Here is a 19,045-nt window from a genome sequence, read left to right as displayed (position 1 = left end):
TTTTTTCAAAGCCAAGGGAGAAATGGGGAGAAAGGAGGGAGGTGTGAGGGGGCTGCATCTGCTTTGAAATTCAGAAGCTTACAAGTTTTGGGAGCTGGGCCTCTATTTAACTCACACTTTGGTTATCTGGCACCACCCACGCATGGGAGAGAATGCTGCTGGCAAGGAATTCTTGGCCCTCTGCTTACATTTGCACACACAGACACAGACACACACACACCAGGGGTGCCAGCCAAGGAAACCAGAGCACAGCTGAATAATCTGCATGGGATCCTGTTTGGATTTATGACCCTCAATTTAGGATCCTGAGCGTTGGTTCGAAGTTACGATGGACTTCAAAAAAAAATGTGACTTGCTATTGACGGTCCATCCTTGAAGTTACAACTCTTTCTCCCTTTCTCTTTCTCTCTCTCTTTCTCTCTTTCTCTTTCTTTCATTTACACTCTTTCTCTTTCTTTCTCTTACGCTCTCTTTCTCTTTCTCTTTCTCTCTTTTTCTCTTTCTTTTTCTCTTTCTCTCCCTTTCTTTCTCTTTCTCTCTTTCACTCTTTCTTTCTCTCTCTCTCTTTTTCTTTTTCCTTTTCTCTCTCTCTTTCCTCTCCTATCTCTCTTTTTCTACTCTTTCTCTCACTCTTTTTCCTTCTCTCTCTCTTTCTCTTTTTCCTTTTCTCTCTCTTCACTTTTTTCTTCTCTCTTCTCTCTTTTTCTCTCTTTTTCCTTCTCTCTCTTGTGTTCTCTCTCTCTCTCTCTCTCTCTCTCACACACACACACACACACACACACCCTGCGGGCACATGATCACATTTCAAGACTTGGCATCTGACTCCTGTTTAGGACCAGTTGCCGTGCCCTGCAGTCATCTGACTGAGATTCGTGATGTTTTTTGCTGATTTTGTTTTTGGCAGACGAGGGCAAAAAATGCCTGTTTAATATTCCGGATTCACTTAATGACCACATGATCCACTTAAAGACTACAGCAACTTGCTGCACGATCATAAAATGGAGTCCTGGTCACGTGGTGCCTCAACTTATGACCGCAATGATTTAGCACCGAAATTCCAGACAACATTATTAATTTGAAGAATACAAGTAGTCCTCGACTTAATGACCATAATGGAACCCAAAACATCAGTTGTTAAGTGAGACAGTGGTTAATTGAGTTCTGCCCCATTTTGTGATTTTTCTCGCCATGGTTGTTAGGTGAACCACCGCATAAGGAACACGGTTGTTCGGTGAATCGGCTTCCACGGTTGTTAAGTGAATCACCACATTAGGAACACGGTTGTTCGGTGAATCGGCTTCCCCATTGGCTTTGCTTGTCAGAAGGTCGCTGAAGGGGATCAGGTGACCCTCTGGGACCCTGCAACCGTCATAAGTATGTGCCAATTGCCAAGCATCCAAATGTTTATCATGTGACCATGCAGTGGTCCTAAGTCTGGAAAAAGTTATAGGACACTTTTTTTTAACTGCCGTTGTAACTTCCAAATGATCACAAGTGACCGCGTGTGAGAGAGAGAAGAGAGAGAAGAGACAGAAAGAGAGAAGAAAGAGACAAAAGAAAGAAGAGAGGAGAGAGATTGAGAGAGGAGAAAGAGAAGAGAAAAAAGAGAGAAAGGAAAGAGAGAAAAGAGACAGAAAGAGAAGAGAGAGATTGAGAGAAAAGAGAGAAAGAGAAAAGAGAAAGAGACAAAAGAGTGAAAGAAGAGAGAGATTGAGAGAGGAGAGAGAAAGAGAGAAGAGAAAGAAGAGAGAAAGGAAAGAGAAAATAGACAGAAAGAGAAAAGAGAAAGAGAGAGAAAGGAAAGAGACAAAAGAGAAAGAGAAGAGAGATTGAGAGGAGAGAGAAAGAAGAGCGAGAAGAAAGAGAGAAGAAAGAGAAGAGAGAAAGGAAAGAGAGAAAAGAGACAGAGACAAGAGAGAGAGATTGAGAGAAAGGAGCGAGAAGAGAGAGAACGAGAGAGAGAGAGAGAAGAGAGAGAAAGAGAGAGAGTGAGTGTATGAGAGACTGAAAGAGAGTTGTAACTTCAAGGACGGGCCGTCAATAGCAAGTCACTGTTTTTTCAAGTTCATCCTAAATTTGAAGGCTCACAGTCGTAAGTCGAGAACCACCCGTAAAAGAGGGTCATAAATCCAAACAGGGTCCCATCCAGGTTATTCAGCCGTGCTCCGGTTTCTCTGACTGACAACTGGTCACAATTAAGCACAATTCTCCTTTCCCTTTTTGAATCTACTGCCAGGGTTATAAGGCACTCCTTAATTAATTAATTAATTTAAAAAAAGAGGAAACGGAGAGCTTCTTTCTTTCTGCATGAAGCAGAACCTCCACCCGCAGTGGCAGTCTACCTCTGGTTTAGCGGGAGGAGAAAAAAAAGCAGCGCTTCGCCACCCTGGATGGGCCCAGGTGGGCCTGTAGAAGGTTTTTTGAGAGGGAAATACGCAGATCCCTGGATCGGGAGAGATTAACTTTATTTAATCCTCTGCCCCTCTGTTAATCCGTTGCTGTTGACTTCCTGGATTCCAGCCTCTGTCTGACGGACCCTTGGTGTCACCTCCATTACGCAAGGAGAGGCTAATTGTGAGCCAAGGAAGAAAAAGACTTTGGCCTAAACTACAGATAGCCCTCAACTTACAATGCTTCGTTTAGTGACCTTTCAAAGTTACAACGGCACTGAAAAATGATTTAGGACCGTTTTTCCACAGGGATGACCTTTGCCGCATCCCTCATGGGATTAAGATTCAGACGCTCGGCAACCGATTCACGTTTATGACCGTTGCTGTGTTCCGGGGTCATGCCACCTTCCGATAAAGCAAAATCAAGGGCGAAGCCAGGTTCACGTAACAACCGGGTTACTAACTTATCAGCTTATCACCTGCAGTGATTCGTGGCAAAAAAAGGTCGTGACGTGGGGGAAGCTCACTTAATAACAGAAATTTTGGGCGGAATTGTGATCGTACGTCGAGGACTACTTGAGGCTTTCCCCCAATCTCAGCCATTTTACGATGTGTGGACTTCCAACTCCCAGAATTCCTCAGCCAGCATGGAATGGAATAGAAACATATGAAATATGGAATAGGATAGGATAGGATAGGATAGGATATAGAAAATATGGCATGGCATGGAATGGAATAGAATAGAATAAGAAATTAGAATAGAAGAGAAGAAGACAAAAAATATGGCATGGCATAGAATAGAAGAAGAATAGAATTGAATTGAATAGAATTGAATAGAATAGAATAAGAAATAAGAATGGAATGGAATAGCATAGAATAGAATAAGAATGGAATGCAATGCAATGCAATAGAATAGAATAGAAAAGAATAGAATAGAACAGAATAGAATAGAATAAGAAATAAGAATGGAATAGAATAAGAAATAAGAATGGAATGGAATAGCATAGAATAGAATAAGAAATAAGAATGGAATGGAATGGAATAGAATAGAATAGAATAGAATAGAATAGAATAGAATAAGAAATAAGAATGGAATAGAATAAGAAAAATGGAATGGAATAACATAGAACAGAATAACAGAATAGAATAGAATAAGGAGTTGGAATGCAATGCAATGCAATAGAATAGAATAGAATGGAATGGAATGGAATAGAATAGAAACAGAATAACGTAAAAGAATAGTACAGAACAGAACAGAATAGAACAGAATAACAGATTAGAATACAATAGAATAGAAAACAGAACAGAATAGAACAGACCTGGAGTTTCGCCCTGGGCCCCCCCTCTCCAGAGTCACCCAGTTTGGAAAGGGTTGCCAAGAACGTGGGGTGAATCACCGTTGAGATTAAGAAAAGGGGGCAAAAAGAAGAAAGAATGACTTGGCTGTGTGTGTTTGTGTGTGTGTGTGTGTGTGTGTGTGTAATGATGCATCAGCAGCGATAGGTAATCACGGGTGTGGATGTAAGGCAGCATTTTCCAAAGCCCGGTGGAGGGGCAAATGCGAAGAGGTGGCTGGATCAGACAGTGGATTACTATAATCCCAGACGCACTATCCAGAAAGAAGCTGTCTCTCCTGGCCTGTCTGCCTTGTCTCTATAATTTTCTTAAAAGTTTTTCAACAAGACGATAAAAACTAGGACAACCTAGAACCTAAAAAATAAATAAAATAAAATGAAGGAAGGAAGGAAAAAAAGAAAAAGAGGGTATGAAAGGAAAGAAAGATGAAGAAAAGTAGAAAAGAAAGAGAAAAGTTACCCAGAGGTGGCTTCCAGGATTTTTCAAAGCACGTATAGATATCTATTATCTATTTGTTTTTTGAGGTTTTCGCGGGTGTTTGTATGTAGGTCTTTGGTTGTTCGGGTTTTCTCCCGCGTAAAATTGGAAGTGTCTTGGCGACGTTTCGACGAAGTCCCATTCGTCATCTTCAGGCTGGTGTTTTCAGCTTCGTGCTTCGTGTTTTCAGCTTCGTGCTTCATTGCTGCTCGAAGCACGAAGCTGAAAACACCAGCCTGAAGATGACGAATGGGACTTCGTCGAAACGTCGCCAAGACACTTCCAACAACCAAAGACCTACATCTATTATCTATAGATACATATTTAATCTCTCTCAGTCTAAAATTACAGCATAGACGTAGTCCTTGACTTATGAACACGACTGGACCACAATTTTCCGTTGCTAAGCGAGACGGCCGTTAAGTGGGTTTTGTTCCGTGTTACGACCTCTCTTGCCACTGCTCAGTGAATCATTGCAGTTCTTACATCAGGAACACAGTTGTTAAGTGAATCTGGCTTTGCCATTGACTTGGCTTATCAGAAGATTGCAAAAAAGGGACGACGTGATCCTGGGACACTGCAACCGTCATAAATACATGCCAGTTTCCAAGCATCTGAACCTGGATCTCGTGGCCGTGGAAATCCTGAAGTGAACATAAGCGTGAAAAACAGTCGTGTCACTTTTTTTTTATCAGTGCTGTTGTACCTCTGAGTGGTCACTAAACGAACGTTGTAAGTCGAGAACGGCCTGTATTACACTTTTTTTTAAATTTCTCCTGTTTTAATCAATCAACCCATCACTCACAAGTTTATTCATTTTTATGGTTATGCAAAAATCCATTAGAGTCTTCCTTGGCACCAATAAATGCAGGCGTGGTCTTTTCTTTGATCAACAAAGTCAATTTATCCATTTGGGAAAAAAAAAATCTGTCAACTTCATCATCCAGCCCTCCATAGGGGATAGTGTCAGATCTTTTTATCTCTGTGCCTATAATAATCTCACCCGGTAATTATCTATTGAAATAATCTTTTCTGCCTTTTTTCTACCTGTTTATCCATCAATCTTGAAAAGGAAAAGTTCTAGCTTTTATTGACTCTAGATCTTAAAAATCTTTTAAGAAGAGATTGGACAGCCCAAATGGTTTCCTGCCTGAGTGGGGGGTTAGACTAGAAGATCTTCAAGGTCCCTTCCAACTCTGTTATTCCTATTCCTATTCTATTCTGTTCTGTTCTGTTCTGTGCTATTCTGTGTTATTCTCTTCTCTTCTCTTCATTCCATCCCTATATTCTATTCTATTCTATTCTATTCTATTCTATTCTATTCTATTCTATTCTATTCCATCCCTATATTCTCTTCTCTTCTCTTCTCTTCTCTTCTCTTCTCTTCTCTTCTCTTCTCTTCTCTTCTCTTCTCTTCTCTTCTCTTCCCTTCCCTTCCCTTCCTTTCCTTTCCTTTCCTATTTCTTATTCTATTCTGTTCTGTGCTATTCTATTCCATTCCATTCCATTCTTATTTCTTATTCTATTCCATTCTATGCTATTCTGTGCTATTCTATGCTATTCTCTTCTATTCCATTCCTTTCCTATTTCTATTCTATTCTATTCTATTCTATTCTATTCTATTCTATTCTATTCTATTCCATTCCATTCCATTCCGTGCTGTTCTATTCTATTCTGTTCTGTTCTACTCTATTCTATGGAAAATCCTCTCTATCAAAGTATGTATTTAAATCTTTTTTTTTAGTCTTTTACATGTCCACCAAGCATATCTGTCTGTCTTGAAGTGGAAGCATCCAGCTGGCCATACCTGAGCTTGGAGGTTAAGCACGGCCAGATCTGATTGTTATTTGGGTGGGAGACCACTCAGAGATCCATGGATGGAGGCAAGACTCAGAAAACCAAAAGAAACATCCTGGACAATTGCTTCTGGGTGATTGCAAGGCAATGCCATGGATAGAGCCACAAAATTATCAGGAGCTGAGCTGCAATTGAAGGAGACTTTATAGGCATATGTGATGGCGCTGCACAGATAGATACAAGCGTGTAGGTTGACGTCTTCTGTGATCAGTTGCTCGCTTCATGGGAAGAGAGATTTTCTAAACTTTTGCATAACAGGGCAGGAAACTGGGTTGGCGTTATCGTTCTCAGATCCTGCCACAGACACACACACATCACACCCTCAGCTCAATTCTGGAATTCACCCTTCTTCTGCTACGAAGTGTTTCTCAATCTCAGCAACTTTGAGATGCATCTCTCAGCCGGAACGCAAAATGCAACACCCTCCATATTTGGGTGCAGCCGTCAGTTTCCATTTGCGAGGGTCAGGAAGCTGTGTGGCGTCATTTTTGGACCTTCCCAAGGCAGAAAATAAGACATTTTGCAGGACATTTGGGCTTAGCTGAGCAGGGTTTTTTTTTTTAAGCCTATCTAACAAAATGAAATTCAACGGTGAAAAAAGTAAAGTTCTACATTTAGGCAAGAAAAACCAAATGTACACTTATAGTATAGGGAGTACCTTGCTCAATAGTAGCAACTGTGAGAGGGATCTCGCAGTCTTAGTGGACAATCACTTAGATCAGTGATGGCGAACCTTTTAGAGACTAAGTGCCCAAACTGCAACCCAAAACCCACTTATGCATCGTCGAGTGCCGGGTGGGTGTGGCCCATTGGCTGGGTGTGGCCAATAGGGTGGGCATGGCTGCAGTGGTAACAGCAGACTGGGTGGGACTAAAAAGTTCAGTCAATCAATTCCAACTTTGCAAGATTGTTTTTTTTCCCACGAGAAGTTGAAATTGATTGATTGAACCTTTTTTTTTTTTTTTGCACATGGCGGCAGAGGCCTAAAGTGAAAAGGTTTTATAAAACCCAGCTGAATGCCTAGGACTGGGGCGACGGCGCGTGTGCCCACAGAGAGGGCTCTGAGTGCTGCCTCTGGCACCTGTGCCATAGGTTCGCCACCACTGACTTAGATATAACCAGACATGTGTTGCAGCTGCCAAAAAAGCCAACACAGTGCTAGGCTGCATTAACAGAGGGATAGAATCAAGATCACATGAAGTGTTAATACCATTTTACAATGCCTTGGTAAGGCCACACTTGGAATACGACATCCAGTTTTGGTCACCACGATGTAAAAAAGATGTTGAGACTCTGGAAAGAGTGCAGAGAAGAGCAACAAAGAGGATCAGGGGACTGGAGGCTAAAACATATGAAGAACGGTTGCTGGAATTGGGTATGTCCAGTTTAATGAAGAGAAGGACAAGGGGTGACATGATAGCAGTCTTCCAGTATCTCAGGGCCTGCCCCAAAGAAGAAGGAGTCAAGCTATTCTTCAAAGCATCTAAAGGCAGGACAAGAAGCAACGGATGGAGACTCATCAAGGAGAGAAGCAACCTGGAACTAAGGAGAAACTTCCTGACAATTAGAACAATTAACCAGTGGAACCACCTGCCTCCTGAAGCTGTAAATGCTCCAACCCTGGAAGTTTTTAAGAAGAGACTGGACAGCCATTTGTCCGAAATGGTATAGGGCAGGGGTAGGCAACCTTGGCCCTTTTATGACTCGTGGACTTCAACTTCCAGGATTCCTGAGTCAGCCACGCTGAGGGGAAAGGGAGAGGTTTCCAAGCTGAGCCATGCTGGCTCAGGAATTCTGGGAGTTGAAGTCCATGAGTCATAAAGCGGGCTAGGCCTAGGCTAGAGGTAGGCCACCTTGGCTCTTTTATGACTCGTGGACTTCAACTCCCAGAATTCCCGAGCCAGCCATGCTGAGGGGAAAGGGAGAGGTTTCCAAGCTGAGCCATGCTGGCTCAGGAATTCTGGGAGTTGAAGTCCATGAGTCATAAAGCGGGCTAGGCCTAGGCTAGAGGTAGGCCACCTTGGCTCTTTTATGACTCGTGGACTTCAACTCTCAGAATTCCCGAGCCAGCCATGCTGAGGGGAAAGGGAGAGGTTTCCAAGCTGAGCCATGCTGGCTCAGGAATTCTGGGAGTTGAAGTCCACGAGTCATAGAAGAGCCAAGGTTGCCTACCCCTGGTATAGGGTTTCCTGCCTGAGCAGGGGGTTGGACTAGATGACCTCCAAGGTCCCTTCCAACAACAACAACATCATCATCATCATCATCATCATTATTATTATTATTACTATGTGCCTTGCATCTCATTAAACGGTTTGAACCAGACTCCAATCCGCAAACCTTGCACCTGGGTAGCTGCTGCGGTCATCCAGCCTAAGAAGAGCCACCACATTTACTGACCCTTCTTGACATAGGTTGTCCTTTTTCATATGGACATAACTGAGAGGCACCATTTCCGTTTGCTAAGCGAGACAGTTGTTCGCTGAGTTTTGCCCCGTTTTACGACCTTTCTTGCCACCGTCGTTAAGAGAATCGCCGCAGTTGCTCAGTTTGGAATCCGGCACTCCCAGGGACTCTTTGCTTGTCGGAAGGTCACAAAAGGGGATCACAACATAACACACACACACACACAGAGACACACAAACACACACACGGGACAGTGCAACCGTCATAAATATGAAACCACTTGTCATGCGTCCGGATTTTGATCACGTGACCATGGGGATAAATCACTTTTCCCCCCAGTGCCTTTGAATGAACAGTTACAACTTGAGGATTCTCCGTTAAAGGAACTTTTGGGAAATTAACTATATGGTCTGCAGCAAGTGGGAACTCTTAGCGGACCTTGACTGATCTGCAAGGCATCTCCCAACAGTGCCCCCATCACTACTTCAACTAAATCCCTCTATCTTACTCCTGGTCTTCCTCTTCTTTCTTTTCCTTCTACCTGGTTGGAAAAAATGGTTGGAAACTGACCAAAGAGAGAAGCAACCTGGAATTAAGGAGAAACATCTTAACCGTGAGGACAATTAACCAGTGGAACAGTTTGCTACCAGAAATCGTGGGCGCTCCATCACTGGACATTTTTAAGAAGAACGCTAGACAGTCATCTGTCTGAGAGGGTATAGGTTCTCCTGCATGAGCTGGGGGCTGGACTAGAAGTCCTCTAAGGTCCCTTCCAGCTCTGTTCTGCTTCTATTCTATTCTGTTCTGTTCTGTTCATATTCTGTTCTGTTCTATTCTATTCTATTCATATTATTTCATTCTATTCTATTCATATTATTCTGTTCTATTCATATTCTATTCTATTCATATTATTTCATTCTATTTTATTCTATTCTATTCTGTATCCTATTCTATCCTATATTCTATATTCTAATCATATTTTATTCTATTCATATTCTATTCATATTATTTCATTCTACTCTATTCATATTATTCTGTTCTATTCATATTCTACTCTATTCATATTATTTCATTCTATTCTATTCTATTCATATTATTCTGTTCTATTCATATTCTATTCATATTATTTCATTCTATTCTATTCTGTTCTGTTCTATTCATATTATTTCATTCTATTCTATTCTATTCATATTATTATATTCTATTCATATTCTATTCATATTATTTCATTCTATTCTATTCATATTATTGTGTTCTGTTCTATTCTACTCTATTCATATTATTTCATTCTATTCCACTCCACTCCATTCCATTCCATTCCACTCTCTTTCCATCATCACAATCTTACCAGAGAGTTGGGTCTTTCTATAACATCACCTCCAACCAATTTTCTCCCCTCAGGATGCCGCTATAGGGCACTGCATGCCAAAACAACTAGACACAAAGATAGTTGGTCCCCCCCCCATGCCATAAAATGGGACAAAGCTCACTCAACACATGTCTTGCTTAGCAATGGAAATTTTGGGCACAGTTTCTTGGGTATCTAATCACACTTGGCCAAAGAAAGTATTCTAATTAGAAGCAACCTGGAATTAAAGAGAAACTTCCTAACAGCGAGGACAATTAACCAGTGGAACAGCTTGCCACCAGAAGTTGTGGGTGCTCCATCATTGGAGGTCTTTAAGAAGAGACTGGACTGTCACTTGTCTGAGATGATACAGGGCAGTGGTTCTCAACCTGTGGGTCGGGACCCCATTTGGAGTCAAACGACCATTTCACGGGGGTCGCCAAACAACACAGTCCGCCATTTTTTCCCCTTTTCCTTAGCTGTGCTACTCCCTTTTATTCTATTGGCTTTTGAAAACCAATAGAATAGACTCTCTTGAATAGAGTCTAATTCTATTGACTTTCAAAAGCCAATAGGAATTGTCCAGGCTGTCTCTGCCCTGCTGAGCCCGCCAAAAGTCCCATTCTGCAAATGGTGCTGCACCAGTTGAGTAGTCCTCGACTTACGACCGTTGAGTAGTCTTAGACTTACGACCGGTTGGGGGGGTCACAGCATTAAAAAGGTTGAGAACCACTGGTATAGGGTCTCCTGCTTGAACGGGGAGCTGGACTAGAAGACCTCCAAGGTCCCTTCCAGCTCAATTCTGATTCTGATGGTGGTCATAAGTTCAAGGATTGGGAATCTCGAAAGCAACTCCTTGAGATGGATGGCTTATAAATAGAATGAATCAACAAACAAGCAAACAAACTCACTTCTTTAAACAGACAGAAGTATAACTCTCCATAACTGAGCTATACGCGGCATTTAGCTGCCCAGTTTCTGCACAACTCTATCGTTGTTGTCATTATTTTAATGGCATACGAATCAGGGTCAGGCCTTCCATCCTGAAGAAATAGGATCCAGATTAAAAGAAGACCGAAGCCTAGGCAGAAATGAACTAAGGGTGGGAGCAGGAGAGAAAGATTTAAATAATTTTAAATAATTCCACCGAGGACCTGTACACTTCATGAGCCAGAAAGAAGGCCATGAAAATATGAACAAATCCCTCACATCCTGGACATAACTGTTTCAACTTCTCCCCTCAAAAACGACACTATATAGCAGTGATGGCGAACCTTTTGGAGACCGAGTGCCCAAACTGCAACCCAAAACCCACTAATACATCATCGGGTGCCGGGTGGGGTATGGCCCATTGGCTGGGTGTGGCCCATTGGCTGGGCATGGCTGCAGTGGAAACGGCAGACTGGGTGGGATTAAAAAATTCAATCCATGAATTCCAACTTTGCAAGATTTTTTTTTCCCGCAAGAAGTTGAAATTGACCGATTGGTTGAACCTTTTTTTTTTTTTTTTGTACATGGCGACGGAGGCCTAAAGCGAAAAAGTTTTATAAAACCCAGCTGAAGGCCTAGGATTGGGGCGACGGCGCGCGTGCCCACAGAGAGGGCTCTGAGTGCCACCTCTGGCACCCATGCCATAGGTTTGCCACCACTGCTATATGGCATTGCATGCCAAAACAACTAGACACAAGGATAGTTTTTCCCCCCCCCCCCCCGTGCCATCACTCTGCTAAACAACTAATTCTCACAACACTGTCAAACTATCTAGTAAGGCTGCATTACTGTTATTCTTTTCATCTTTCCTATTGCCTATCTCCTAATCTATTTAGGACTATAACTTTGTGGCTGGTATCTTAACGATTTACATTGTTTTATTTACTATCCAAGTAGATTTATGTTGATTGCTTATTTTAGTATCCTACGGATCTGCTAAGGGTTGTATCTTATGATTTATGATGAATGTATTTTTACGATGATTGTGATCTTGCTTTATCACTTACTGCTTGTATGTACACTGAGAGTTTATGCACCAGAGATAACTTCCTTGTGTGTCCAATCACACTTGGCCAATAAAGAAGAAAGAAAGAAAGAAAAAAAAGAAAGAAAGAAAGAGGAAAGAAAGAGAGAAAGAAAGAGAGAGAGAAAGAAAGAATTTCAGTTCTTTGTAGAAGTTCCTCATCAGAGTAAACTTAATTTGGGGTCAATCACTGATTAGATTAAAGAGGGATTAAGAGGTGATACCTTTCGTAGTTCGAGAGCTAGATAAAGTCCTGCTTTTTAATCTGGCCTTTTCACTACAAAATAAATTTGGTTTATCTGCAAGTAGTTCTTGATTTACAACCATAATTGAATCTACAATTTGGGTTGTACATCGTGACAGCCGTCAAGCGGACCCTCACATGACACTGACCAATTTTATGACCCTTTGTTTGTGACAGTGCTGATTGTTGGCTATGCAGGAGTGGTTTTTTTTTTTTTTTTTTTTTTTGCAAAATGTTCTAAATGACAGGTCGGGACTGGGTGACACACTGCAGATGGCCGTAACTGGGGGACATTTGCCAGGAACTCAAAATATGGTCACATGGCTGCTGGAAGAGGGGTGTGTGAACCATTAAAAGCCATTAAAACCTCAAATCCAGTTCGTCGGTAGCTTTTCCAGGGTCCGTCGTAACTTGAAACGGTCGCTAAGCAGCCAGTCCTAAATCAAGGACGAACGAAATTGCTTTTGCAATACTCAAGTTTTGATCTCCTGGAGTCTGCTCTTCGATTGGCTTTGCGTTTGAATTTTTTTCATGCTCCTGTTTTTTTTTTTTTTTTCCCACCAGGCCTGGCTGCAGCAATATGGGTATTTGCCCCCGGGCAACCTTCGCACCCACACCCAGCGTTCTCCCCAGTCGGTGTCAGCCGCAATTGCTGCCATGCAACGCTTCTACGGGCTTCGGGTGACGGGCTCAGCCGACGTGGAGACTATGAAGTGAGTGACCTTGTTTTCTCTCTCTCTCTCTCTCTCCTGCAGTGGCAAAGTCATTCACCTTTCACCAGCTTCTCTTCTTACAGAATTTAGTTTTTTGAACTCTGGAAAACAACCAAATTTCAATGAATTGGGATATTGCGACTGCTTGCTTGCCACAGAAAGGGTGCAGGAGAAGGAAAGATACCCCCCCCCCCAATTGTATGGTCTTGTAGACGTGGCTGTAGGCCTGGACCAAAAATCAGGATATTTATCTTTCTCTTACGGAATGTTAATTGATTTTCCTCTGTGTGTCTGATATAGAGAGGAAAGCATCTTTGGGATTGTCAAAACGCACCTACACCCCCATTGCAACTGGCAACGTAAGGGCATTGACTTTTCAGTCAGGTGACCAAGAATGAGTTACCAATAAGGGAGAATTATTTGTAGCTTGGGATCGAAATGACGGGGTCCCTGGTGCTCTCGAAGCTTGGCTGGTTTTTTTGCAGACATTTCACGACCCAACTAGGGAATATCCTCAGTGATAGAAGGGAGTGGGGTTTGCAGAGAGGGGGGGGGAGGAGGAGGAGGAGGAGGAGGAGGAGGAGGAGGAGGAGGAGGAGACGTCTGACTGTGCTGGTTCTTGGTGCTCTCTGAGTTTGGTTGCTTTCTAGCAGACGTTTCATGACCCAAGTAGGGAACATTATCAGTGCTGGAAGGGAGTGGGGTTTGTGGAGTAGAGGAGAAGGAGAGGAGGACAAAGAGGAGGAGGAGGAGGAAGAGAAGGAGGACTGTGAGGTCCTTGGTGCTCTCTGAGCTTGGTTGTATTTTTTGCAGACGTTTCATGACCCAACTAGAGAATATCATCAGTGCTAGAAGGGGAGTGGGGGTTGTGGAGTGAAGCAAGAGGGAGAGGAGGAGGAGGAGGAGATGGGAAGGTGTGGGAGGAGGACTGTGGGGTCCTTGGTGCTCTCTGAGCTTGGTTGCTTTCTTGCAGAGATTTCATGACCCAACTAGGGAACATCATCAGTAGTAATGGGATTTGTGGAGAAGAAGAGGAGGAGGAGGAGGAGGAGGAGAAGAAGGAGGAGGAGGAGGAGGAGGAGAAGAAGAGGAGGAGGAGGAGAAGAGGAGGAGGAGGAGGAGGAGGAGGAGAAGAGGAAGAGGAGGAGGAGGAGGAGAAGAGGAGGAGGAGGAGAGGAGGAAGAGAAGAAGAAGAAGAGGAGGAGGAGAAGAAGAGGAGGAGGAGGAGGAGGAGGAGAAGAAGAAGAGGAGGAGGAGAAGAAGAGGAGGAGGAGGAGAAGAAGAAGAGGAGGAGGAGAAGAAGAAGAGGAGGAGGAGAAGAAGAAGAAGAGGAGGAGAAGAAGAGGAGGAGGAGGAGAAGAAGAGGAGGAGGAAGAGGAGAAGAGGAGGAGGAGGAGAAGAAGAAGAGGAGGAGGAGAAGAAGAAGAAGAGGAGAAGAAGAAGAAGAGGAGAAGAAGAAGAGGAGGAGGAGGAGAAGAAGAAGAAGAGGAGGAGGAGAAGAGGAGGAGGAGGAGGAGGAGGAGGAGGAGGAGGAGGAGGAGGAGGAGGAGGAGGAGGAGGAGGAGGAGGAAAAGGGCTGTGGGGTCCTTGGTGCTCTCTGAGCTTGGTGGTTTTCTTGCAGACATCTCATGACCCAAACTAGGGAACATTATCAGTGCTCTTGGTGATGTTCCCTAATTTGGGCCATGAGACGTCTGCAAGAAAACCCCCAAGCTCAGAGAGCACCAAGGACCCCACAGTCCTCCTCTTCTTCCTCTTCTCCACAAACCCCACTCTCCTCTAGCACTGATGATGTTCCCTAGTTTGGGCCATGAGACGTCTGCAAGAAAACCCCCAAGCTTGGAGAGCACCAAGGACCCCCTCAGGAATGAGTTAAGATGGCCCGCTTTTGTTTTCCTGGAGACTCAAGAGGAGAACCTTTGGAAATCCGTCTGAATCGGAGAGCAAGGGATCCATTGTGGCTTAGATCCGAACTAAGAGGAAGGCCCTTGCTGGAACAACGGGGCACGCAAACCCAGAAATCGGCTTTTTCTAAGAAGTTCTCTAAAGCTTGCCACAAGGCTGGCAGTCAGCAGAAGATGTTATGGAACCACCTCAGATGATGTCACTGGGGGGGGGGGAGGAAGAACAGGGCTGTGGTTGTGTGTCGACGGAGGGGAACCAGATGTGAAGGCCCAGCCTTGGCGAGTGGGCAGCGTGGCTGCAGGGCATCCTGTGTTGGGGTGGCCCCTGGCAAGCCTACAAAGCAACTAGTGTCTGGTGAGGTTAGAGTTGACCAGTGGGACTCCATACCACAAGAACTTGGCAAAGGGGCAAAGCGGGGGGGGGGGGAATTGGAAATAAATCTGGGAGCAGCTTCAGACAGGAGATGATGGCTTGAGATTAGTCAACGCTGCGCTGGGGCGGGCCGAAGGGGTGACCGTCGCCGGGGTTTTTTTGGACCTAAACTAAAAGTTATTCAGGACAGGAGGAAAAGCTTCCTTGCTGTAGGCTGGAGGGTCAGTGGCCATTTTGTTAATCAGACCAAAGAAGAAGAAGAAGAAGAAGAAGAAGAAGAAGAAGAAGAAGAAGAAGAAGAAGAAGAAGAAGAAGAAGAAGAAGAAGAAGAAGAAGAAGAAGACGAAGAAGAAGAAGAAGAAGAAGAAGAAGAAGAAGAAGAAGAAGAAGAAGAAGAAGAAGAAGAAGAAGAAGAAGAAGAAGAAGAAGAAGAAGAAGAAGAAGAAGAAGAAGACGAAGAAGTAGAAGAAGAAGAAGAAGAAGAAGAAGAAGAAGAAGAAGAAGAAGAAGAAGAAGAAGAAGAAGAAGAAGAAGAAGAAGAAGAAGAAGAAGAAACATCTGGGATGAAGAGGAAGAATTCTTCTTTAGCGTTAGGTCATGTTTTTCACTCTTAGCAATTTAAAGATGTCTGAGCTTCAACACCCAGACAAGTTTAAGTTGCCAGTGTGAATAATGGGTTAGGTTTTATCCAGTAGGGCTGTTCGTCTGTCTGTGCATCTTATCTATTTCTCCATTTTGTGTGTTCTCTCTCTCTTTCTCTCTGTCCATCTCTCTCAATTTTTGTCTGTCTGCCTCCCTGCCTGCCTGCCTGCCTCTCTCTCTCTCATCTGTCTGTCTGTCTGTCTGTCTGTCTGTCTATCTATCTATCTATCTATCTATCTATCTATCTATCTATCTATCTATCTATCTATCTATGTCTCTATCTATCTATCTATCTATCTATCTATCAATGTCTCTATCTATCTATCTATCCATCTATGTCTCTATCTATCTATCTATCTATCTATCTATCTATCTATCTATCTATTTATCTATCTATCTATCTATGTCTCTATCTATCTATCTATCTATCTATCTATCTATCTCCATTTTGCTTAACTATATCTCCACCTTTATCTCTATTTTGCTATGTTTGTCTATTTCCATTTTTCTGTCATCCATCCATCGTCTACATTTGTTATCTATTTTTTTTCTTTCTCTGTCTTCATTTTTCTGTCTTTCAGTCTGTCTATCTCTTTCTGTCTGTCTATCTACTATATCTATCATCTATCATCCATGCCTCTCTCTCTCTGTCTGTCTCTCCATTTTGCTTAACTATCTCTATCTCCACTTTTATCTCTATTTTGCTGTTTGTCTATTTCCATTTTTCTGTCATCCATCCATGTCTACATTTGCTATCTATTTTTTTTCTTTCTCTAGCTGTCTTCATTTTTCTGCCTTTCTGTCTGCCTATCTACTATATCTATCTATCTATCCATCCATGCCTCCCTCCCCCCCTCTCTCTCATCTATCTATCTATCTATCTATCTATCTATCTATCTATCTATCTATCTATCTATCTATCTATCTATCTATCTATCTATCTATCTATACTTTTTCTCTTTTCCAGAACAGGCAAATGCTGATAATGTATACCACTTTTCCCTTAGAAACAGCAATAGCACTTAAGACTTACAAACCCCTTCACGGCGCTTTTACAGCCCTCTCTAAGCAGTTTACAGAGTCAGCCTTTTGCCCCCCCCCCCAAGAATCTGGGTCCTCATTTTACCAACTTCGGAAGGATGGAAGCCTGAGTCAACCCTGAATCTGTGAGAATCGAACTGCAGGTTGTAGGCTTATACCTAGTAGTTTGGAAAAAGCTTCATTCGGGACTTTACTCTGTGGTTATGTGTCTGTTTAGAAACGGTTAGGTCATTATTTATGTGGTTTTATTTGCGTCCATGGTACTTTAGGGGGAATGAGTGGTGTCAAGTCCCCTGCAGGCTTTATTTACAGTTTAGAAATAGATGCAGAATCAGTCAACAGTTCAGAAGAATAAAGAAGTTGCTACGTTTACAATTGCTGGCATGTCAGGCTAAAATATTCTAGGGTCAGAGAAAGGCAAAACCTGAAATTGGATTTAGGAGCTGCGGAAACAAAAACAAGAATTCTTGAGGGTGGTATACGATCAATGGAATTTATCCGGTATAAATTATGCATTTGTTCCATTGCTCTTGAGTTCCTGAACAAAGCTATGCAATTTTCTTGGGAACAATATGGAAGTGATTCTTTCTTTCTTTCTTTCTTTCTTTCTTTCTTTCTTTCTTTCTTTCTTTCTTTCTTTCTTTCTCTCTCTCTCTCTCTCTCTCTCTCTCTTTCTTTCTCTTTCTTCCTTCCTTCCTTCCTTCTTCCTTTCTTTCTTTTTTCTTCCTTCCTTCCTTCTCTTTCTTTGTTTTTCTCTTTCTTTTTTCTTTCTTTCTCTCTTTTTCTTCCTTCCTTCCATCCTTCTCTTTCTTTCTTTCTTTTTCTCTTTCTTTCTTTTCTTTCTTCCTTCCTTCTCTTTCTCTTTTTCTCTTTCTTTTTTCCTCTTTCTTTCTTTCTTTCTCTCTCTCTCCTTTCTTTCTTTCTTTCTTTTTCTCTTTCTTCCTTCCTTCTCTTTCTTTCTTTCTTTCTTTCTCTCTCTCTTTCTTTCTTTCTCCTCCTTCCTTCCTTCCTTCCTTCCTTCCTTCCTTCCTTCTTCCTTTCTTTCTTTTTTCTTCCTTCCTTCCTTCCTTCCTTCCTTCCTTCCTTCCTTCTTTCTTTCTTTCTTTCTTTCTTTCTCTCTCTTTTTCTTCCTTCCTTCCATCCTTCTCTTTCTTTCTTTCTTTCTTTCTTTCTTTTTCTCTTTCTTTCTTTTCTTTCTTCCTTCCTTCTCTTTCTCTTTTTCTCTTTCTTTTTTCCTCTTTCTTTCTTTCTTTCTTTTTCTCTCTCTCTCCTTTCTTTCTTTCTTTCTTTTTTTCTCTTTCTTTCTTCCTTCCTTCTCTTTCTTTCTCTTTCTTTCTTTCTTTCTTTCTTTCTTTCTTTCTTTCTTTCTTTCTTTCTTTTTCCTCCTCCTCCTCTTCCTCCTCCCCCTCCTCCTCTCATCTCCCTCCTCCCTTCCTTCTTTCTTAAACTGCTCTCCACTAAAGACTCCCCCCCCCCAAAATCTATTCCACGGCCCACCATCTCAATTATTGGCTTAGGGAAAGACAGTCACATTTGTGCAGCTAAAACTCGGGTTTCGTTGTGCCTCTGCAAATACAGAGTACTTCCCACTTCTTAATTTAGGCCAAAGCATCCATTAAGCCTTCCTTAAGCTTTCTGGTGAGCTAAGAATTAATCAGCGTTTTGTGTTCGAGAGTCATCATGACTCTGATGGTGTTCCTTGACTTCCGATAATGGGAGGAGTCTTCCAAGATGGTTTTTGTTCAACTTGGCCAAGCGGATTTCAGTCTGGGGGGTATCTACCTGGCTGCTTTCCCGAATTCCATCTGGGTAGGACCCTCTTTATTTATTTATTCATCTGTATCCCGCCTTTATTATTTTTGCAAGTAACACAAACATATCCAAACACTTCATTTTCCTCCTATGGGTTGGGCTGAGAAAGGGGGACTGGCCCAAAGTCACCCTGCTGGCTTTCGTGGCTAAGGAGACACTAGAATTCACAATCTCCTGGTGATTGGCCCAAAGTCACCCAGCTGGCATTGGTGTCTAAGGCGAGACTAGAACTCACCGTCTCCTGGTGATTGGCCTGAAGTCACCCAGCCGGCGTTTGTATCTAAGGTGAGACTAGAATTCACCATCTCCTGATAATTGGCCCAAAGTCACCCAGCTGGCATTGGTGTCTAAGGCGAGACTAGAACTCACCATCTCCTGGTGATTGGCCCAAAGTTACCCAACTGGCATTTGTGTCTAAGGCGAGACTAGAACTCACCATCTCCTGATGATTGGCCCAAAGTCACCCTGCTG

At 42.8% G+C, this 19,045-nt stretch overlaps 1 protein-coding gene across 2 annotated transcripts in view; it reads left to right on the top strand.

Annotated features, from left to right (window-relative positions):
* The window catches only part of MMP14 (matrix metallopeptidase 14), a 56,078-nt gene that overhangs the window by 18,091 nt on the left and 18,942 nt on the right, over positions 1-19,045 (top strand). For both annotated transcript variants that reach the window (XM_039365118.1, XM_039365117.1), the window contains exon 2: positions 12,654-12,802. In XM_039365118.1, coding sequence (XP_039221052.1) covers positions 12,747-12,802 — 56 coding nt within the window. In that variant the 5' untranslated portion in view covers positions 12,654-12,746. The remainder of the gene's footprint in view (positions 1-12,653; positions 12,803-19,045) is intronic.

This window comes from Crotalus tigris, unplaced genomic scaffold, assembly GCF_016545835.1.
Source record: "Crotalus tigris isolate CLP2741 ecotype Arizona unplaced genomic scaffold, ASM1654583v1 scf7180000019964.508439, whole genome shotgun sequence".
Classification (NCBI taxonomy): domain Eukaryota; kingdom Metazoa; phylum Chordata; class Lepidosauria; order Squamata; family Viperidae; genus Crotalus; species Crotalus tigris.
This window is presented reverse-complemented; position numbering and strand designations above follow the sequence as displayed.